The sequence below is a fragment of the Plectropomus leopardus genome, chromosome 23, assembly GCF_008729295.1.
Source record: "Plectropomus leopardus isolate mb chromosome 23, YSFRI_Pleo_2.0, whole genome shotgun sequence".
Classification (NCBI taxonomy): Eukaryota; Metazoa; Chordata; class Actinopteri; order Perciformes; family Serranidae; genus Plectropomus; species Plectropomus leopardus.
This window is the reverse complement of record NC_056485.1, coordinates 12,642,370-12,666,164: the sequence shown is the minus strand read 5'-3', so window position 1 is coordinate 12,666,164 and position 23,795 is coordinate 12,642,370. Positions and strand designations below refer to the sequence as shown.

Genomic DNA, 23,795 nt, shown 5'->3' with positions numbered 1-23,795 from the left:
CTAAAGTCGACGAAATTAATGGATCAATAAGCCCTCTGAAAGCCTGTCGAGAGGGTCCAGATCCCCTTCGGTCGCTATCAAGTTACGAGTCATAATGAATGGGGTGTTGTTTATGTTGTAAAGTGCAGCGTCACTGAGTCCTCTGAACAAACCACCGTCTGAGCCAGCGCTTAGTGCACCTCTGCACAGTTTTACAGGAAACTGTGACATGCATAGGTGGAAAATGTAAAAAAAATATAAAAATATAATATATATCAGTTTGAAGCCATGAATGACAATAACTTTTATGTTGCCAGTTTGTGAAAAACCCCTTAATTGGTGTTCATCCTCATACATGACATGATAAAAATATTGTAAAACCCCTTTAGTAATGACTTAACAACATCTATGACTGCATACGTGACAGCTTACTAGAAAGTGAGAAACCCCTGGACATCTTTATTATATGATCGCCAACATTTTTGAGCATAAACAACAGCCAAATGGATTTTATTAACAACCTGGTAAACAAAATACTGCTCTTATTATTGGCTTAATTGACAAACAGCATATGAAATTATTTACAAGCATTAATAAAACCATTAGTCACAATGTATAAAGAAATTATAAAGGGTGCCTTTGTTGCGTTGGTGAAAGTCAAACAGGTGCACACACTCCTCATTTCAAAGAAGTAACTAATGATTAATCACAATTCATCCCTCTGGGTGTCGTCTAATGTGTCATATTTTCCATCTTTAGTAATAGTTATTTTACTTTCTTTTCTGAGTTGGTGCCAAAGCACAGTGTTTGATTTTGAAAACGTTTCTCTTTGTTCTGCTTTTTCTGCTCATTGTTCGCTAGTTAGTTAATAATAACTAACTAATTAGAAGTTAGAACTGAAATGGACTGTAGGATCGTGTCACAACACTTGAACCTTTTCTGTGGGTGAGAAATAAAGTAAGAGTAAAAATGAGACTATTTCAGGATTTCCTGGTTGGTAAGCGGGTCAAGTGAAACCATCTGAATTGCAAGATGGGTTTGATTCCACTTCATGTGTTGCATGTTGTTCCTTTAAAGGTCAGTAGTGGGTATTAATGACAGAGTCGTGCCTTTTTTTGTGCGTTTATTGGTGCCGTTTAAAGGTTCTGTGGAAGATGTTGGCTGCTGCTGCTGTGTTAGTTTGTGGAAATGCTCCGGAGACAATCCTTTAGAGCAGCGTCTAATAGGGGTCAACCGATGCTGTTTTTTTCAGGGCAGACACCGATCATTAGTAATTAATGAGACTAGTAACTGATATTTGGAACCAATATTCATTTGCAATAAAAATGAAATCTTTGTGTCAATATTTAAATGAATATAACAAAGTCCAACACAAAAATTAGTTTAAATGCCTTTAGCATATGTTTCATCAAAACTGAAAGTTCCCAGCAACTTTTTTTTTTAAGTCAAGTGAAAATGTAAATAAAAAATGAAAAATCAGTGTGTAGATGCTGCCCTTTTTACGTCCATGACAGCAGTTTGGCTTTGTATTATCAGTGCTATTTATTGGCTATAATGTCAGATAATACACGATAAATTTTCCATTATCAGCCGATAACTTATCGGCTTAATATTTATAATGCATCCCTACTTGTCTCATGTGAGGCAGTTGTTCTTAAATTACATTATCATCTTGCTTTTTTAAATTGTTCTCTGGCACTGTCTCACATTTCCTGCCATCTCTCACCAGTTATGGTATTTTACAGCAGTTAGAGCTCACCTCTGATGCATCATGAAAGAAAATGAAGCTCGGTCTTCACATGCTGCATCCAGAGCCAGCCTACCTCCAGGCGGCTCTAACGGTAATTGGTCGTAATTATAAATCCCATCTGAGAGCGCACAAAGAAAGCTCACGGCGAAACAGGCCTGTTTTTCAGCCCTAGGTCGCCAAATAGTGCCAACATTTAATAGCTCCTTATCTGGGTTATTAAACAACTGTTCAGACGTTTGGGTCTAGTTACAAACAAGGCCAGTGGAGAATGATTGATGTGGAAATCTCAATCAAAGTTGTCACTCGGCGTCAAGGAGATGAGATGAGAAACGACAACATGTCAACCTCTCTGAGACGAAGACAAGATGATCTTCAAGATAACACACACGTGCTCAAACTTAGTGCACATAATACAAAGCAGCACTAATATGACTGCAGCGTGTAAACATTGGTCTCAATTCCTTATGTTTGGATTTTGGACGTGATTTAAAAAGACTTCACGGGGACATTTATGAATAATACTGGTGGTAAGACGAAGCCGTAGCAGTCTGTTCACATCTCCATATTTACATGCTAATGGCATGAGAGAAACTCCCACCACAATCATTCAGTGGGACCGCATCATCACTTGCAATTTGGGGATCAATGATCTCAACAATAGCGCTCGGCATTCGTGCGTTTAACACAGAATGGAAACCATGTGGCGTGCGGTTTAGTGATGGTCAAACTGGAGGAACGTGCTGACAGCTCTGGATGGCCTTGAGGTGCACATCAGCCCGGAGTAACTCTGCCAAACTCGCAGCTCTATTTTCTTTGTAGAAAAACAGTCTTTGTTGCCACTGTTGGCAGGAAGTCAATCGCATGTATTAAGCTACCCCAGAAAATGCTCGCCAGTCATCGATAGCCCTAAATGAGCGCATATGGTGTCTTGGCTTTGGGCGTCTTTTTGATCAGGTTGAGATTTTAATGGATTTTTCTTCGCCTCTGACAGACGGGGCGGGGGGGGGGGGGGGGGTGGGGGGGGGTTGCGGCCCGGCCCGGGGCAGACTGCAGGCAGTCGGTGGGGTCACTTGAACCTTGTGGTTGCAGAGCAGAGTGCTGAGACACAAAGAGCCAACGCTGCGCTCACAAGTGTCCGACAGCAGGAGAGTCAGGAAGTCTGGCGACTGTAAACCCCACCCGACCCCCCCCCCCCCCCCCCCCCCCCCCCCCCCCCCCTCAGACACACCCAAGACACGCCAAGCAGGCACTTTAGCACACAAACCTGTTCTGCTACACTTGTGAGGACATTTGTATTGACTTACATTTAATCTCTGCAGAGTAATTTTTAAACATAATCGCTCCATGTATGACCCCGACCTTTAACCTGAATTACCGGTAGCCGCAGTTATAACATTAAAGGCACAATCTGTGATCCAAATGTAATCAAAGGTGTCACCCGACCTCCAAAGAATTAACAAAATTACCACAAGGAAATAAAAAAATCTAAATTCTTAGTGTTTTTATTATTAACTATTAGCATTACATCATTTGGCTTTTTAAATGAGCACCAACTATTCAATAATATATTAGGGAATAATTTCTGAATTAACATTTGTTTTTAGGGTCAAAGGACAGATCTGTATTTTTTTGGTCATATACATTTGAAGTATATTGTCCTGAATAATTAAGTAGTTTAAGCCATTACTGATAAATCACCATTTTGTGCATTTTCCATTGATCATAATTCAAAATAAAGGCATATTTTACAGCAGTGTTTAGTAAAACTATTTGTTTTAACTTAAAAGTTACTGTTCAGGCTGCCTTAATTTTTTAAGTTGACTGAATTTGAGAAGACAGGTTGAATCATTAAATTACCTAAACTTTTGTCTTCACAAATTCAGTCAGCTGTTAGTTTTAAGGCACTTAACTTTTTTTTAAGTCAAAACAAATACTTTATTTTTACATTTCCTGAGTAAAATAAGCATTTATGTTGAATTATGATTTAAAAATGCACAAATTAGCAATTTAGCATTCATGTCTCAAACAATTTAATTATTCAGGTGAATATACTTTAAATTTCTATGGTAAAAAAAAAAAAAAAATACAGATTGGCCCTTTAACCCTAAAACCAAATCTTTACGCTTAAATTAGTGTTAATGTTTAATCACTAAATAGTGATATTTATTGGTGTGCTTGAATGTATTGAAACATTTTGTAAACACACACACACACATACACACACAGTCTCAATATATAGGTTTTTGTGTGTAAAACTTTTTGTAAGTTGTGCACTCAAAAAATTTATATACAAAAACCTAAACATTTAAACTTAACAAATTAAGTCAGACACACAAGCTTGCACGGTGTACAAAATTAACTTTTGCAAAAACACAAAATTAAGATTACAAGTACAAAACTCTATTTTCAAACACAAACAGGTCACTTTGACTGATTTTTTTGGTCCCAGATGTGAAGATGCAGACAACTTTTTGTCTTTAGAACATATTGAATATTTACTACATATATTCAGACAGCTTATAGTCAGGGAACCAAATCCTAGTCACCTTATTGATTTTTTATGTATTATTTTAAATTTTTGCTCATAGGCCAACATACAATCAAACATGCATATAGAGATTAATCCTACGTGCAGGGGTGTATTAAAGCATTCTGCGCCTTTTTTTACGGGATGAGAGGCTTTTTTTAATGTCAAAGTTGAGTCTTTCAAATGTATTTAGTTACGGTACTACTTAAACATACTACTACTTAGTACATCTCACACGTTACGCCAGAACTGATAATACATATTATAGCGTTTTCATAATGTGAACTGACAGTATATTATAGACACATTTTAATTGATATCACTAATTTAAATGTAGTGTAATTCAATAATACACTGTAAGTTACTTATCAGAGGTGATATTCTCAATGATTCAGTGTCTATCTGATACAGTCTAATTAATGCTCTGAATTTAAATAGGATCAATGTTGCTGGTGGTAATCACTGTCCGAGTTGGATTATTGACATTTTCAAAGGGATCCTGGCGCTTTGTTGGACAATAAGACGCTAAAATCCCATTCAACTGCGTAGCATTAAAGGCTTAGAGGGATCTGCAATAGTTTACAGTTGGTACCATGTTGCTGAATATGTAACATATTAAAATTGGGCAAGCTGCTAATAATTATACTGATAATTAGATATTTTAGCCATGCAAAAATCTGCCTTAAAAAGAAAATAATTGCCTTTTATTGCATGTTAATCCTTTTTTTAAAATCTTTTTTTATTTTTATTTTTAAAGAATAACTACTGTTTCTTCTATTTTTGGATTTATTTCAGAATTGTAGCCCCATATGAATGTGTAAAGGATCAAAAGTGTTATAGAGGCATTTCCTGTCGTTCTACTCTTCATTTTTACACAACGTATTCAACTCATTTCCTTTGTGGGAACAATGAGATACAGTAGAACCCAACATGCGTTGCGAAGGTGGACAGGAATTTAGCAGAGAAAACAACAGATTTGCAGGCAGACTAAGTGGTTGAGTGAACAGGTTAACAGCGACGGGCCCTTGAATGGCTGTGACAGGGAGAAAGCAGTGAGAGGCTCCAGCACTGAAGGGGGAAGTGACCCGGAAACGGTGTGTAAGTGCAGCTTGCTGGGCCCTTTAGGAAAAATCTCTCCAGAAGCACTGATGCAAGTCCACCTAAACACACATTTCTCTTATTTCTCTCACTCTCGCTTTCTCTGCAGAGATGCATTACTCAGCTGCACTCGTGCACGCTCATGCGCCCTAACGGCAAAGACAAACAGATAGTGGGGGGAACCTCTGATGTGTTCATCACCAACAGACCTGTAACAAAAAGAACTGCTTTTCTTTCAAATTAAAAACACGAGAGCTCCTTGTCGGTCAAGGACAGAAGTTGTCGGTCCAAACAGCGTGAATGTAATGAGTCACAATGCTATGACGTGACTTTCTCATGGTCTCTCTGAGGGTGCTTTTTGCACATATGCCTGTGCGGTGAGAAAATATACACCGTGCCACACAAAGTTGATGATGTGTAAGTTGATCGACTGTCTGAGCTCAGTGTTTAATGATGCAATCGCCTGGTTTGTCATTGGTTATCTCTTGTTTTTTTACTCCCATATTTGCTACTTCTTCTCATAAATCATTTAACACTAAAACTTTTTTGTAAGTTTCCACAATATAAAAGACTTATCAAGAGCCTCAAAGTCCAGTGGACTTAATATATTTTTGTTATAATAAACTTTTTGCCACCGTAACGTTAAAATTTAAATTTACAAGGAGCCCTTTCTTTTATGTAATGATACCTCATCATTACTTTTTCCAGTATGTATGCAGTAATGTTAAAATGACATCTTATACTATTTTATGTCAGTATGTTTATTGTTAAAAGCAGTGAGTGGGAGTGTGATAGAAACTTTTTGTGACTGCCACATGTTTTCTTTAATGCGCTAAATAATAACAAACATTATACTGTAGGTCTGCATATGGTTGGCCATGCCTTTCCAACATAATAATAATAATAACAATAAAATAACAGCAGAAAACCACAAGGGCACAAACCTAATATATATTAAGATTTTGAAAAAGTTAAATTTTAGTTAGAGGATCAGATGTTATGTTAATATACATTGGTGGCAGGTATGAAACAATACAAACAATAAGCAAACAGACTTTTCACTACATTTGGCTAATTCTTCTAATTATAAATTATAATAAAAATATAAATATAGAAATTGTTTTTACAAAACTTTACTTCTTTGAAAGGATCCCTCTTCTGTCTTTATAGAAATTGAACCCAAATTAGGCATTTGTATCTGGTTTTTTTTTTTAAGCAGTTGTAAAAATCATGTGGACATCAGATTTTTTTTTTTCCTTTTGTGTAAAGTGGTACCACATGATTTTTCACCTCACACTGGCTGTTGAATTTTTTACAGTCCAAACTGTAGTCATTATTATTGAATAATTGTTTTTCAAAGTAAAATTTTAAGTTTAGATTAAAGATGAGATTTTTCTCCATTGTTTACATTTTATTAATGGCAGTCTTTAAAAAGTTTCTAATAATAAGGAAGGAAAAAATAATGTCTGAATTGAAAATGCTCTCTTCAACCTTCTAAATCACTCTGAAAAAATGAAGCTAAAAAGTTTCAACAGACTATTAAGTTTAGGCCTGAGAGTTGTTCACATCTGCTGACATCTAAATCCATTTTTTAGAGACAAATAGCCCACAAACCGTTAAGTTTGCAAGTATTTGGTGTTTAAGAACACAGTTTAGGGATTTTGGTGCAAACTAAAAGTGGATGTTCAGACAGGCAACAAGATATGTAAGCAGGCTGAGGCACAGTGCTGAAATGTGGCTACATTTATACAGTACATATGTTCAGTTCTGAGATACTTTTAGTTTACATGAGTATTTCCATTTATGCTACTTTATACTTTAGTACTTTACTTCAGAGGAAAACATTAAACTTTTTTACTCATTCATCTGACAGTTTGAGTTCATTTGAAAATGTAGATGATTAATACAGAATTAATCAACTGATAAAATATGGTATATCAAGGTATATTAAGTACTTCAAATGAGCCCCACCTTTACTAGCAGCAACATTTAAGTGAGGAACACATATAATGCATCAATAATTATTATCTAATATTATTCTGAAGTGGGCCATTCTGCACAATGAGTACTTTTATCAGGTACTTTTAGTTTATTTTGAAGCAAATACTTTTGTAGTCTACTTTTACTTAAGCTAATATTTTGACTTTTACTTGTGTATTTTTATACTGTCACTAGTAAAATTGATAGTTTTACTGAGTATTTCTTCCATCGTTGCCGAGTATGATACAAATAAAAGTTCCAAAATGGATAAATTAATACACAGGAAAGTGAGCTATTGCTGTAAAAACATTTCACAACGTAGTTCTGTTCGTTCGTTATTACGCAATTAAAGCAACCTGGAGCCTTTTTTTCGACCCGCCTGGTTCCACTTTTTACTGCACATGCAACAGAAAAATCTAAACTTTAACTTTGGTGTTGCCCATGATTACATAGCTTTTTAAACTTTCTGATATAACAAGCTTTCTTTGATACACGGGACGAAATGCAAAAAAGGTAAATGTAATAAAACACAGTCAATTATCAAATGTGGGTTTTGATTGGTTAGAGCTTCTTTTGTCCGAATATAATTCGGCTTGAGTCAACACACTGGTAAAATTGCAAATATTACACTTTTTATTGCAAAATTCATTATGATATACTAACTGTATTCACAGTTTAACAGTCTGTCATAAGAAATGTCACGTGATGAGAAACGAGTATTTAATTAATTAATTAATTAATGATAATAATAATAATAATAATAATAAGGCCATGTATATATATATATATATATATATATATATATATATTATTTACACACACACAAATGATGCGTTGCTCCACTGAAACTCATTTAAAAGTTCAACCAAAGAGTTGGAAAGAAAGATAAAAAGATTATTGCGGGGTGATAAAGTTGATGCAGCATTAACGTACATTCATTCAGATGACATTACTGCGCAAAATAAAACTGCAGAGGAACTTACATGCATGCACATTTTTCTGACAAACTTTCTATTCGAAATGCCCTAACAATAATAATAATAATAATAATAATAATAATAATAATAATAATAATAATAATAATTATTATTAATTAATTAATAGTCATTATAAAATTTAGAGAAAAAAAATTAAGAGGGACAAAAAGTGGCACATGCATGTCTAGGATTAGTTGATATGTTGACATCAAAATTGGGAGAATTTTTATGATGTCCAAAAATAAAAAATAAAAAAATAAGTGACAGGCCTGAGGCCAAAACAGACTGTCCGACTGTCCACACACTGTCATCTGATCCCAAACAGAGAAAAAAATCAGTCTGCATCAAACAGGCCGAAATATTTGCCAGTGTTGGAAAAGTAGATGTAAGGCGCAGCGGTCGCAGTCGGGTACACGACAGGGAAAGGCATGGGTAACAAACATCCGCCCAGCAGGCTGCTGTCTTTGTAAAAAGTCGGTAATTGCACATTTTTGGCCGCCTCTGAGAGGTGCTCTGCGGCCAGCGGCCCCTCCATGTCCGTGGATAGCTGTCTCTTGAGCTTGTTGCGGCGGTTCTGAAACCAGATTTTGACCTGGGTCTCGGTGAGCTGCAGGGAGCTGGCGAGGCACGCTCTCTCCGAGCTGCTCAGATACCTCTTCATGTCAAAAGTCGCCTCCAGCTGAAATATCTGTCTCTTGGAGAAGATGGTGCGCGTTTTCTTTTTGACCATAGCTTTAGAGTCCGCGGTTGCCTCCTCCTGCAGCTGCTTCTCGGATGTGTCCTCGGCGGTGAGCGCGCTGTGCGCCCCGGGACAGGAGTTAGCGATCAGCGGAGGTTCGTTTTCCCCGTGGTCCGGACGGTGGACTCTGGGCTTCGTTTGCGCTGTGGGTGAAGCGACAACACGTGCTGTGATGCAGCGTAAATGCAAACTTGTTTATTTAATGCGTGCAAACACCTGAGAGGAAGCTGCGTAAAAGCAGCTGTTGCCTGAATAATAAAAAATAAATAAATAAAAAAACATTTGGTCTGCGATCTTCACCCCACACTTTCTGGAAACCTCCAGAGTCTTTTATTTTAAGCCATATTTATCGTTTCGCGTTATTCTGTCCCAAAATCACTCTATTGGCATCAAACTGTATCAATTCGCTTTTTAAAAAAAATTAATATCTGTAAAAAATCTTAATAATAATACAGGAGAGACACTTTTTAAGTCTTCTTACTGTCTTGTTCTGTGAAATTATTAAATTCCCAGTTACCTGTCTGTTCTGATCCGCTGTCATGCCTACTCCGGACGTCCCACACAGCCTCATAGCGCGCTTGCAACCCATCCTTACATCCACTGTCCCTCTGCTGTCCCTTGGACGCGTCCGAGTCTCCGCCGTCCCGCTGCTTCAGGTTCAGGATGTTGTCGATGGTGAACGTCAAAGAAGCGCTCCGACCCGGGGCGTCCTCTTTGCTCATGTTCCCCGGCATTTCATCCGCTCCTCCGAGAGTCCCGAAACACCGACGACGACGTCCCCGGACGCTCCGAGCACCATTGCTCCTCGGCTTCGACTAGCGCGCGCGTGAGGAGTGAGGTGCGACGTTCTTCAACGACCCGGAAGACTGCGGTTTGGCAGCTTTTGATTGGTGAGGTTGTGGGGCAGATGATGAGGGCGGGATGCAGATTTAAGTCTGGCTGCCATATTGAAGCTTCAGCTTTTTTTTTTCCCCCCCTCTGAAACTCCAGCTCATGCCTGCTGGCTTCATGAACCGAAATACTCAGCAAACTTTGACTTGACAAGTTGATCTTTCTTAAAATAATCTGGGAAACCAATTGCCTTGAAAAAGGAAACATAACTATCAATCTTAATTTATTTATATCGTATTAAGTTTACTCAAAATTTAGCTTTATTTGATTTGTGAGGTTGTTGCAACCTAAAAATGACAAATTAAATTACCTTGTTCTTTCTAAGTGTTAGCAGCTTTAATGAACCAAGTTAGTCTGACTTAACTTGATCATCAGATGATTTTGACGATTATATAGTTTGGAGATCTGCGGGTTCTGTTTTGTTATCATGTTGAAGAAAATACAAATGTGACTGAGTTTGTAACCAGCAGAATACAGATATATAGCACAGTAAACTTGGTTTACTGAAGTTACTAAAACTTAGAAAAAGTGATTTAATTTAACTTGTCATTTTTTGCAACAACTTAAGAAAAGTAAATATAACTATTTTTACGTAAACTTGCCAATTAGGAAGTAAACATGGATGAAGTAAACATAGATTAAGACTAATAGTTATATTTACTTACATTTTTCAAGACAGTTGGGTTCGTAATTTTTTTTTTTAAAGTAAAATCAACTTGTCAGATTTTACAGTGCTGATATCCAAAGTGGCTCATTTTTTAGGAGTCCTGGTTGTCAACTTTATGCAGTCATGAGAATTATAGGACCTTAAAGGGTTTTGAGGACTATTTAATTCTGTTTATAGTACCCTGTGAACCTTATTGTCTTGTTTATCTAACATCCAAATTTGTCCACAACTCTATCTCAACTTGGCCTACTGCACTGTAAAAAAACAAAAAACAAACAAACAAAAAAAAAACAAACAAAAAGACGAAAAAAGAAAGTATGAAAGTAAGTGTCTGGGCTGCCCTATTTTATTTTTAAGTTGACTGAATTTGAGAGGACAAGTTGATTCACTACAAAATAACGTCAACTTGTCTTCTCAAATTCAGTCAACTGAAAATTTTAAAGCAGCCCGGATACTAACTTTTTAAAGTTAAAACAAATAGTTTATTTTTACAGTGTACTGTAGATAAAGATGCCTTTATTTTGAATTATGATTAATGAAAAACACACAATAGTGATTTGTCATTAATGACTAAAACTATCAATTATTCAGGTGAATGTACTTCAAACTTTATGGTAAAAAAAAGTAGACTGGCACTTTAACACTAAAATCAAACATTTACTAAGTTAAAACAAAACTTTGTTTTTACAGTGTATGGTTGAATTTATAAATAAGGACAAAAAAAAAATGAGTTGCCTCGCCATTTAGAAACCACCAAAAACTTTGTGCATATATTTTATTATTCCCATGTGAACACATCAGTGTACAAAAAAATCTGTATTAAAATCCTCTTAAATAAAAAAACTGTGTCAAAGAATATTGCTAATAATGTACCCATGCTCACAGCTATCAAAAGTCACAAGCACCAAACAGCTTTTTCATAAATGATCAAGTCTCTAAATGTCCGAGGACACAGTGCATAATATTCCCAAATTATATGTATGGGGTCAAATTTGAGTCAAAAAAGATTCAGAGCTTGTGAAGTCATTCTGAGAAAGAATTTCAAGTAGTGTGAATAGAAAAGATTACCAATTGACCATTAGAGAACAGATTAAAAGCAGAAAGTGTAAATAAAAGTAAGAAAGTATATGGAAAGTAGAAATTTGGCCCTGATTTTGTAATTTCCTGTAAAAGCAGTGCCAAGATTAGGTTTATTTGTAGCTTTAGTGTCACACACAATATGGGAACTTAGAGTTTTCTGCTTGGAATCTGAAATTCACAAACACCTGTTTTCTTTAAGTGTTAACATAACTTGTGCACTTATAATCTTTTAATTTATTAACCACATTTTTGTCTGCATTTTTTAAGTTGTTTTATCGGTTTACTATGGCTGATATTTGCCATGGGTTCATTTCACTTGCTCAAAATCTTATTGACCCTATTTTGATCCCACATACATACACATATACGTTAAAGTTCTGTGAAAATAATCAGAAAATAGAGCTATACTTGAAACATTTGTGACCCGGTGTGTAATGTCCTCCATGTAAACTTGAGGACAGGATTGTGGGCAGTTTAAACAGCCAAAAATATCCATCGTAGTCTAGGTCTAACAGTGAATCTCAAAATCCCTTAGTTTAAAATAAATCGGCAAATACCGCCACTAATGGGGAGCAATAGTCTTGTTTTCAGGGTTTTAAAGCAGCCATTCAAGGATGATGATGTTGCTTCTAGGAATCTTAAACGCAGGATGAATTGGGTTTATCATCATGTGACTTTACAGGATTTGAAACTGAACTAAAATGATATTTTTGCAGCATCTTTATTAGATTAACTGGTGTCAAAAGAGTAACAAGTAGCTCAGTCTTTTTTTACATCACCTCCACCCTCAAAGTCACACCAGTCCAGTCATCTGTGGCGTTATGAACGACACCGGATGTGTGAAATGGGAAGTCAATGGATAGCTGATAGAGTTAGAGAAGCCGATCACCGATGGCGTCATTTGAGGCAGGCTGGTCAGCGTCACGGGAGTACGGGCATTCTCACGATACAACACGGGAACTCTGACGACCCTCTGGGCAGTGTAGGGGACAGCGGCGCTGCCGGCCTCCACGTCTGCAGCGATCTGCCGCTTCCACTTGTTCCTGCGGTTCTGAAACCAGATCTTCACCTGGGTTTCCGTGAGCTGCAGCGATGCAGCCAGCCCGGCTCGCTCTGAGCTGCTCAGATAGCGCTTTAGATCGAAAGTAGACTCAAGCTGGAAGACCTGACTCCGGCTGAACACGGTGCGGGTCTTCTTTTTTCGTGCCACCTTTATGTCACCTGAGAGGAGGAAGCAGGAGAGATTCCACTAAATGGAACTGGATCCAACTCAAAAGCCCTTTCCTAAACCCATTTACACCCATTAACATCTGGCTTTTGTATTTAATGGCAAAGGTCACAATCCTCATTCATTTACCAGGACAATTTCCTCTGTAGCAGTCATCAGTATTTATTGGCTCCGGCTCTGATCGCTTCGATCGGCAGTGATGAAAATACGACACCTTGGTGGCGATTCATTTTCGCCTGCCACAAAATACTGTCTGTCTCTGTGCGAGCAGCGCTCGAGCATTTTTTAAAATTAATTGGCACCAAATTCGAAAGAGAGACTGAATTAGTGGGAGGTATAAAAGAGAGGTAAACTCAACATTTTCACTGGCCTCCATGCTGCTTTCTACTGTTTACTAACCTGTTTTCTGGTGAATTCATGATATTGAATGTGACACACCAGAAAACAAACAAACAAAATGTAAACAGAATGTTTTTCCATGTTTGAACATCCTGCAGAAACGTGCTAATACTGGTGAAAATAGGGCTAAATCATCTGCTATGGTGCGCTATGTTTTCCATATATATTGTGATAAACTTAAAAATGTCTAGACTGTCAATTGGGAAATAGTGTATTAATAAAATAACCACACCTGGTTTGGGGCCAATCCAGTGAAATAAATGTATAAAAAAAGACTTTCTTGCAGTCTTTATGAGTCTAAACACAAACATTTATGATTCAGCTTCTCTATAACTTTCTGTTGATGTTCAATTGGGAAAATATGTGCTTATACCTCCACATTGTATGGGCAACTGATGAAAAAAACTACAAAAAAAAAAAAAACACATTAAAAAATATAGGATTTTATTTATGCTTTTTAAATTTTAAAGCAGTGCCTGGTCAAGTGTTATTCTCCCTTGACCTGGGAACTCTTAGCTACGCCCCTGCAACTTAACAAAAAAAACGTATGTGGACCTGTTTGTTGATAGTGCTGTCAGGAAAAATAATCAAACTAGTAAGAACTAAAAGTTCTGGAAACACCAACACCTAAAACACCAATAATCTTACATTTTGGATAAGACAACCAACACACTAGATGACGAGTTTGGGGGGGAACAGCGCAGGCGTAGTGAGGATTCTGCTCTTCTGCAGACCGCAGAGTGGATTATTTTGTTCAAGTTTAGGATGTAACCGGTGTGCTTTGGCCTCACCTGTATCACAGCTGTCCTCTCGAGAGAAGCAGGAGGAGCGTGCGTCCTCTTCTTCTCTGTCATCCGTCAGACTCTCGTCCCCCTTGTCCTCCGGCTCATCGGTCTCCCCCCGCCCTCTTAAAGTTGGGGAATCCCGGTCGCTCGTCGGCACAGGGTCTGTGTGTTCACTGTGGCACGGTGGACCTGCAGAGAACGTGAGACGGTAACAAATCTTACTCACTGTCCAGGCTTCATTTCGCTCTTGTCCAGCAGCAGGACATTATCTGACATTTTGCTCCAAATGTGCGCATGCACGCCGCCCCTCCTTTCCAAGATTATAAATAAGCGTCAGTTCGCCACTGCTGGTCTATTTGGAGCATCAGAGTGAGGGTTGTGTGCATGCCAAAAACTGTTGGCTCGCGCTGCAGGCTGATAATTAGGAAGTTTGGGTGATTTACGCACGGAGGAAGGGACAATGAAACGTGCTAAAGCCCCTGTGACCTGTCCTCTTGTGGCCCTTTGAAGAACCAGAGTGAGATGTTTATAAGAAAAGTATAAACGCTGGACATTTTTTGCCTTATTCTGGTCCAGGTGGCAATTTACGCACTTTTACGCACGGATTGGGGAGGTTTTATTACGAGTATGAAATGTGTTACTGGGTTGTACATTGGACATCAGTGTTTTCGCGATCCTGACAGGTAGTACTTGGTCACGATTGAGTCCCGTAAAGCAGGTTTAACAGACGAAATGAGAGCAATAATTTACTCTTTTCCGAACATTTTTTATTCATCTTTCTTGCCAGCTGCGGACAAACAAATATTAAGAGGTGCACTCACTTTTTGAGGTGCCGTGCGCTGTGTTTGGTGACGTCCCGCTCCAGTTCAGCACTTTACTATCGTCCTCACGTTTACTTTCCACTCCGGGACACATCACCGGGCTGTGGTCGGTAACTTTACGGCTTGGAGTGTCCACGCGCTCCTCAGATGAAGCCCCTGTGTACGCGGTCCCCAACAGATTCTCAATGTAAAAAGACGAACCTCGCGACGGAGGACCCAGCTTCGATCTCGGCGCTGTGTCGTCAAGCATGTTTTCTGTCCTTCCTCGGGGAGCTTTTCAGCTTAAAATACAAACACAAAAAAAAAAAATCCCCAAATTTGGATTTTATAAAATCATTCTGGAGAATGTGACTTGCTCAAAACCAGCAGTGTCTCCCGCTCCGCGCAAACCATCCCGGCGCAATCCATGAGAGCAAAGATAGCTCAGTCCTCCGCTGTCAGAGATCCAGACAGAAATTTGGTCTAGTAGAGAGACGAGGAATTACTCCAGAAAAAAGAAAACACGAGACTGTCTCGTTCTCCGGAGCCTCTCGTGCAGGCTGTGTGATAGTGTGCCTTGAGGGAGCGCAGAGATGCTGTATTTAGGTCAATTAGGGAGCAAACCAAAGCAGAGATACAGCGCTGTCCTCAGGGCTGGAGACAGAGTTTCATGAAGAATGGCACAGTACCGCCTATTGGCTACATCTGTCCATGCACACTGTAGATTTACTGTGCATGCTGTAAATCTCCTATTCTGTCAATTATTAGTCGGTTTTTTAGCGCCATTGGAAGCTAAAAATATATAATTTAAATCCATATTTCTCTTAATAATGCTGCATTTGCTTGATCAATTATTTTTATATAGCCTTCTTTGTTATTAATGATTAAATTATTATTTTTTTGTCATGGAGGCTACCTTAACTTTAATAGAGAACACAAGGTTTTTCGATCGAAATGTAACTCAGGCGAGATGAGAAAAAGAAAACACGTGAATCCTTTATTTCGTCCGCCCATTTGACAAAAACAAACACTAAAATTGTGTTTAAAAATAAATAAATATATGTCGGAGAGCCTAGAAAACTTTTTTTTTTTTAATATTGAGACATAAAACTATTATAATAATAAAAATTATTATTACTTATGTTGTTTAAAAATTGCAGAAAACCTTTTTTTGTGATGTTTGGACTAGAGAGGGGCAGCCGCGCGTGATGAAGCCTGTAACAGGCCGCTTGGTCGCATTTTAACCCTTTACAGCTGACAAGTCTCCTAATGGCTCTTATTAACAGCTGTTATACTGATTCTATATGTTAGAGTTCTTTAATTTGTATTTCAGTTTTTGAGAATGAGCATGTTGTCCAATACCTGCATCTTAAAAAAGGAAGAAAAAAGTCTGACAGTGAAATTTTTTGGCCCTATAAAATTCTTGATGGCATTTTTACAAAAACTGACTTTTTAAAAAAAGTTTTCATTTTTGAAAAATTTGATTAATGGAATCTATGAGCAAATATTGACTATGAGACACTAGATGTTTATAAAAAGTTAATTCCTTTGAGTTTTGAGTTTACATCACACTTTTTCAAGTTGTTTTTTTGACCAGCTATTGGCTTACAGACTAGTTTTCAAGCCCCAAATTATGCTAATAAACACGTTACACTCAGATTTATGGAGAGCACAGAAACTTTCCCTTTTCAGCAATTAAATGTGAAAACATATTTTAAACTCTGCACAGTAAACATTCAAGTGACAATAAGCAAAACACATTTTGGAGTGGAGGGAGGGCTTTTACTTGGTTCACCACTTACATGAAGAAATTCTTCTGCAAAAAAAACCCCAAAACAACAACAAAAAACATAGTTCACAGAATAATTCATGTTTATGCATGAGTTGTTTATTTGCAAACATTTATTTCCAAATGCACACACCCGCAGGCATCCACACTGTTGACATCAACATGCTGTTGAAGCTGTTCTTTGCACCACAGGCTTCAAAATACTAACAGAAAGCCATTTCACCATGCAGTCATTATAAAGCCTTGTATGAACACTCAAGTGTAACTTATCCTTGAAGAATTTATCTTGTTTTTTAAAGAGCCTTACCACCTTAAATGTCCGTGGATAGTCCTGGCTTAGCATGAGCTAATGAATGCAGGAGGTGGAGAATGTTTCGTCAGCTGTAGAGCTGTGAACAGTGGAGTAAAACACCACCGCGTTTGGAGTTGTAATAGGATTTAAACACTATGAAAAGCTTACTTTCATCTGTTAGTAGCCGAGAACAAATGCAAAACATCCCAGGCTGCAGGTTTTCAGACTACATGTTAGTCAATCTTTTATAAATCAAACTTTTTTTCTATTTATTTTTTGCAAAGAACACACTGTAAGAAATGTAAGTTCAAGAATCATGAAAGAGGAAAGTGGACAGAGTGGTAATCTGTCAGTGTATTAATCCCTGTACAGCTGACCGGCCAGCACAGAACAACAAACCGTTTGTTTTCTCAGAGGAATTACTCACAATTGTTCTCCATTGTGGCACTAAATTGACTTTATTTAAGCCTCTTTTGCAAGTAATAGCCTATCAACCTAATACTCTGGATTCTGGTCGGGGTGTAACACCTCCACACACATTTTTACATGAATTCTCAAATTACAAGAACACTAACATAAAAGTTTAACTCTTTCTTCAGCATTTTTTTCTTTTCAGAATGCACATGGCGTATAGTTAAAGCTGATATCTGTAATTCATAAGAAGGTTATGAGTAGAGTATTATATTGTGGGAATGTTTTGTGGCAAAACTTGCACGAACAGTTACTTTACCTAATCTGATGTTTGTGCTCACTGGTTTGAGGCTGTTTTTTTTTTTTAATTAAAAGATGAATTTGGTTTGACATGAAAACAATTCAGGAAACAACACAGAAACTATTTATTTAGATACATGGGGACAGAAGCAGGATTAAAAAAAATCAATAAATAGTTTTATTTACTTACCTTTTTAGAGACAGTTGGCTTCCTAGATTTTTGTAAAAGTGAGATGTTTCAGTGTATTGATAGCAAAGTTTAGGACAAGAGTTTCCAGTCCTTTTGGTTTACGTTCCCTCAAGGCCTCTAAAAACGTGGCTTCAAATATTAAGTTTTTCTGTGTAAAATTAGGCATTCATAACTAAATGAGCAATAAGAGCAACAATTCATCTTAGGCATTTTTTTAAATTTATGAAGTGTTTTAGCACTCAGAAATCAGCTAGTCTTCTTCTTCATTGGGACTGTGTAGTTTGATTTGATTTACAATGACAAAACAACCTCCAACTGTCCTCAGATTCTAGTTCAAATATTGCTGAACTCTGATTGGTGCTCGGAAGTATGACATCACATTTTTTCCCAAATGAAACCCAGCCCACTTCAAGTCAGTGATGCACAGCACAGAGGAAAAAATACATTAATCTCTCATGTGAGATAACTGAAACTCCTTTAACTTTAGCATAAAATCATGCTTTGGTATCATCACTCATCACATACTGTAAAGCAAATGGAAAAAATAAAGTTTTTAGGGCCTTTAAAACAGAGGCGTGTCCATTTTCAACCCCTTGCTAGAGGTTGCATACGTCTGTGAGCAGTTTAATTTCTTAATCATTTTTATCATTTTTTTTAAAGGCCACATGATTTACAGCTATTAAATATTTAAAAAGAGAAGAAAAAAGACTAGAAAAAAAGCCTGAAATAAAACTAATTGGCCGTATGTACATGTAGCAGAAATCCACCTTTTATTCTTCTTTCCTATTTTCAAGTGACCCCTTAGGTTTTTTTAATGACCCCCTGTGGGGATCTAACCCCTATGTTGGGCACCCCTGGTTTAAGATTATCCAGATGTGATTTACAGCCATGTTGACTCCTTATTTATTTAGTTTTTAGATGTTAGTTGGAAAAAAGCACAAAGATGTTTGAGTATCTGGTTGTTTAATTGGTCTTTTGTGAAGTTCAGTACTTTTGGTGGATTTTTTTTTTTTACCAAATGTGTGCAGTTTTGGAGTGTTTTTTGCCTTGTTTTTAAGTGCAGGGTAATTTGACTGTGGTCTTTTTAGTGGAAGTATATGTGTCATTACATGCTTATTGGTCAGCGGTTCATAAAGTCAAACAGAGACGTGGCGGAGAAAGAAATCAAAGGAAACAATTTTTTCAAATTACCTCACATCCTATTAATCTGGAACTACTTTTGCGGGCTGTGAAAGGACTCTGCAGGGCCGAGTTGCAAAGATGCTTGCATGCAGTTGAGGTGTGCGGGTATTTAAAAAGATACAGAATGATGGGAAATTTAGCTTTCTGTTGTTTTTTTTTCCTCAAACAATAATTCAGACGGACATGTTTTTGTGTCAGTTTGAAGCAAGTTCGAAACAATCTCATGCTACGATAACCTTACACTTCCTTTCCTGTCCGGCCTCATTGTGAAGCGTTGCACAGAGGCATGTTCAGGATCTCTTAATTAAGGCTGGCACTGCTGCTTCACAAGGTGGATATGATGCAATGGAGACCTTAACCTCTACATTTCCTGCTGCATGATCACTTAGGACAAGGAGTCTTTTTTTAGGACTCATTGTCTAGAAATTCAGTCATATTTCTAATATATTTGATTTAAATAGAGTTTACAAGCAAGGAAGGAAAATCAGACAGAGGATTTATTTGGTCACTAAATATTCGTAGGCTCACTGTTTGTGTTTACCTACTGAGTGAATATAAGTTTTTAAATGCAATATTGTACCGATACACAGACACCATGTATCCATTTTTTTTATTATATAAATTGAAAATAAAATTAAACTTTTTGTAGCCTACTGGAATAATCAAACGAACAGCTTTTTCAGTCCACTGTCACATTTTGTTGCAATAAAAACAACTGAGGTGTGATGAACAGACTGAAAAATTATCTCATTGGATAAACAAAAGTTTTCCTTTGGGGATATATAATTTGCAGTTGAAAAAACGTAATAAATTGCATGTATCGCAGTATATGTCATCACAGTAGTATATCACATAATGTTTAAAATTGCAGTAATATTGTATTGTGATTCAAGTGTCATAATAATATCTTAAGGCCTCTGGCGTTTATCACCCCTACTATTGTAGTTAAGGTTAATCATTGTCATATAGTTAATCATGTTTAAAAAGCTAATTGTAAGTTTTGTAGAAAATCTTAATTTGCAAAATAACTTTCACTATGGATTAAGCAAGAAGTGTAATATTTACATCTGAAATGTAGTGAAGTAGAAGTTTAGCATAAAATGTAAGTAAAGTACCTCAAACTGCAGTACTTTTATACCTTTTTCCCTTAACACCACTGACTATTTGACTATTTGTTACTATTTGAACAAGATACAATTATTAGGCAGTCTCCCAATACTACTACTACTACTACTACTACTAATAATAATAATAATAAACACTTTACAAATCAACCGAAATACATAAATAATTAATTAGATTTATTATATATATATATATATATATATATATATATATATATATATATATATATATATATATATATATATATATATATATATATATATATATATAATACTAAATAACTAAGTCAATAAGTCAGTAATACATGCTTCGCTGTACAAAATAGACATAAATGAGTCCCAAACAAGTTTTTCTGTTTACCTTCAACAATATATGTCAGCCAGCCCAAGACATGTAATCAACTCCTTTTTCCACATTCCAAGTAATGGTGATCTAATAAGATTTTTAAATGTTACAAATACTATATATCTGTACAAATAAAGTGGTACTAATTGTTAATTAAACATAAAGTCTAAATAAATAGTCATTTTAAAGCCACAGTACTCCCAGCGAAGAAGTGCAGGACAGTAAATCTTGCACGATCAATCCATGTCATTATTTTGATTTCCTGATGACAACTCGAAACATAATCATAAATTTAATACATACATATAGGACCTTAATCCGGTATCATTAACAGTGCATATGTTTGTGCTGCTTCAGGATGGGAATCCCTTTATAAATAGTCTGCTGCTGGGGGAATCCTCCACATCATTACTGCCACTATAATGGGCCACTGTGGCGATGCAAGCTGTTGAGGTTAAAGCCATGGCCCACAATGCAATAGTGTATATGAGGTCAGGAAGGTCCAGACATCTTAGGTCGGCCTAAACAGAGCCAGTCAACCAGAAGGCCCCTTTATGCACATCAAGCGTGGAGCTATTCACCAATCTGTCTGATTCTCAGCTCTCCTGCAACTCCTGCTCGTCGTCCTCTGCTGTTGTTTTATCCCAACAGCACTTTTATTTTTCTTACTCAAAAAAAAAAAAAAACAAAGTGCTGAACTAGTTTCCATCAGATGAGATTTTAAACACGCTGTTTCCCTGGCAGCTTGTGTCAAATAGGTCAGCGTTGGACCCTGCGTGAAAACAGACCTCCGGGCTCCCGCTGTCACTTATCAGAAATGCTTCTTAATCTGCGTTTTATACCTGCTCAGAAACTCCAAAAAGAACACTCCAGATTACAAGCATCGAAACTGACACATACTTCTCCTGCTTAATCCCTATTAGCCCTCACCTTACTGCACCCGGAGCCCGATTCACTGGGACAAAACAAAAGGCATTCTGGGAGCTGTTTTGTTTATCGCAAAAAAAGCCTCTGCAGCCTCGCACAAAAGCTTGTTAACAAAAATAATAACCTGGTTGGCTTTTCTTTTTGTTAGAGTTTTGTCTCTCAAGCTTGAAAACACATTAGAGTCTTGGCTGGAATAAACTATTAATGCCTGTTTGTTTACCCTTGAACGGCAAATTAACCCCTGTTAGAGCCACCTTGTCAGCTCAGCACAAAGGAGGGAAAGGCTTGATATTTTAACCACATTGTGGCCTAATGCCACACATCCCCACCACTGTCTGACAGAGCAAATCATTTTTCCTTTAACAGCTTGAAACCTTCAGAAAAAATACCCACACTGAAAATCTGACAAGTTAATTTTACTTTTAAAAACAAGGCAAACTGATTGCCTTGAAAAAGAAAAAGTAAATACTCTTAATTTATATTTACTTTGTATCAAATCGTTAAGTTTACTCAAAATGTAGCTGTATTCACTGATTTTTTTTAAGTTGTTGCAACTTAAAAATGACAGGTGAAATTACTTTCTCATTGTTATCAACTTCAGTAAATCAAGTTGGTCTGACTTAACTTGATCATCACAAAGGATTTTGCCAGTGATGAAGTTTGGAGATCTGCAAGTTGTATTTTTTTTAACATGTTTAAGAAAATACAAATATGACTGACTGGTTTGCAATGAGCATAATTCAGATATAAAGCACAGTACACTTGGTATGCTAATGTTGCTAAAACTTAAAAAGACTGCTTTAATTATACATGTCTTTATGTGTGTGTGTGTGTTTTTATGGTGCAACAACTTCATGAAATTGAGTAAATTTTAAGTAAATTTAACAGTTAGATATCAAGTAAACAAACTAAGACTAATAGTTGTATTTACTTACATTTTTCAAGTTTCAAGTTTATTTAAATAGAACTAAAAAAAAAAATGTTTTTTTTTACTTAATTTTGTGAAGTTGTTGCAACTTAAAAATGACAAGTTTTATTAAATTAAACTTTCTAAGTTTTAGCAAATTTAGAAAACCAAGTTGACTGTGCTATATATCTGAATTGTGCTGGTTGTATTTTCATTAACATGTTAACAGACCAGAGCACGCAGATCTCCAAACTTCATGATCAAGGTAAGTCAGACCAACATGATTTACTAGAGTTGCTAAAGAAAAACAAGGTAATTCCACTTTTCATTTTTATAAGTAGCAACAACTTGAGAAAATTTAGTAAATGCAGCTAAAATTTGAGGAAACTTCACTCTTGGATATAAAGTAAACATTAATTATGATTAATGGTTATATTTACTTTCCCTTTTCAAGGCAATCAGTTTCCAGGATTATATTAAGTATAAAATGAACTTGTTAGATTTTACAGTGCATTACAACCATTTTTTCAAGGTTTTGCATCATTTTCATGCACTTTAACAGCCATTTAAATAACACTAAAGCATTAAACAGCTCTTTTCTTTGCACGTTTAGTGATCAAGGCTAATCACATGGGATAAGTGCAGCCGCCAGCAGGTATACCGACACAGGAAACATGTTTTATCCCTGTGGGTGTGGGGTGGGAACGAAAGGAGCACTTGTGATGGATTACAGGCCCCACCACAAACACTGAGACTTATGGGACATCAGATCAATGAGAAAACATCCCTGTAATACCACTAATGTCTTTAGCCGTGCCGGGAACTGGGGTCAAATGTTAACGTAGCACTTCATGGGATAATTTCAGCTAAATAATAATTGAAGGAAAGCTTATTGATAAATGCTTAAACTTTGAAGGTTTTAAAACTTCATAGAGATGTCTAATAATAGAAGTCTTTTCTTGCTGTATGTCTCTCTGTGCACACTCTATCTGACCCCGAGGTTCAGAGCGTTTTTTACATGCAAACTGAGATTAATCTGCAGAAAAGATGGACATCCAGCTGATAAAGAGGAATCGCGTGAGAAAGAAGTCCACTCAAGGTAGCAGCTGACTGCCATGAAGAGTGCACTGCCCTCCGAGGTCAAAGCACTTCTGTCATATTAGCTCATACACAGAGTCCATATTTTTCAATAAATCATGGCCCTGAAGGAAAGCTGGGAGTGCACGAGCTATGAGAGCTGCAGTCAGTCCTGCCTGTGGGCTTCTTACTACACCACTGCTGCTGAATTACACTAAACAAGGAAAGCTAAGGTGTTTGATTTTGATCATATGAGTATCGACTTCTAAAAACTGTTGCTTTCTCCTTGAAATTACAATTCATCTATGCAATAACAATTAGAAATCATCTCAAAGAGATATCATGGTTTG

At 36.9% G+C, this 23,795-nt stretch overlaps 2 protein-coding genes across 2 annotated transcripts; both read right to left on the bottom strand.

The window, feature by feature from the left end:
- Positions 1-8,645: 8,645 nt before the first annotated feature.
- LOC121962422 (homeobox protein HMX2-like) lies at positions 8,646-10,821 on the bottom strand. The gene is made up of 3 exons (XM_042512677.1): positions 10,789-10,821; positions 9,568-9,865; positions 8,646-9,193 (listed from the first exon to the last, which is right to left on the bottom strand). Exons 1-3 carry the CDS (start codon positions 10,819-10,821, stop codon positions 8,646-8,648), a joined length of 879 nt encoding a protein of 292 aa, XP_042368611.1.
- A 1,660-nt stretch (positions 10,822-12,481) lies between these two features.
- LOC121961797 (homeobox protein HMX1-like) lies at positions 12,482-15,171 on the bottom strand. Its single transcript, XM_042511826.1, has 3 exons — positions 14,922-15,171; positions 14,107-14,289; positions 12,482-12,909 (listed from the first exon to the last, which is right to left on the bottom strand). Exons 1-3 carry the CDS (start codon positions 15,169-15,171, stop codon positions 12,482-12,484), a joined length of 861 nt encoding a protein of 286 aa, XP_042367760.1.
- Between the last annotated feature and the right edge of the window lie 8,624 nt (positions 15,172-23,795).

Excerpts from the sequence above, each read along its gene's own strand:
- LOC121962422 (XM_042512677.1), bottom strand. The coding sequence starts at position 10,821 with ATGTTAGATAAACAAGACAATAAGGTTCACAGG. Across the intron at positions 9,866-10,788 it reads AAGACAATAAGGTTCACAGG|TCGAAGCCGAGGAGCAATGG; the intron begins GTACTATAAACA and ends CGCGCGCGCTAG. Across the intron at positions 9,194-9,567 it reads CAGCGGATCAGAACAGACAG|CGCAAACGAAGCCCAGAGTC; the intron begins GTAACTGGGAAT and ends CTTCACCCACAG.
- LOC121961797 (XM_042511826.1), bottom strand. The coding sequence starts at position 15,171 with ATGCTTGACGACACAGCGCCGAGATCGAAGCTGGGTCCTCCGTCGCGA. Across the intron at positions 14,290-14,921 it reads AGCGCACGGCACCTCAAAAA|GTCCACCGTGCCACAGTGAA; the intron begins GTGAGTGCACCT and ends CGTTCTCTGCAG. Across the intron at positions 12,910-14,106 it reads AGAGGACAGCTGTGATACAG|GTGACATAAAGGTGGCACGA; the intron begins GTGAGGCCAAAG and ends TCCTCCTCTCAG.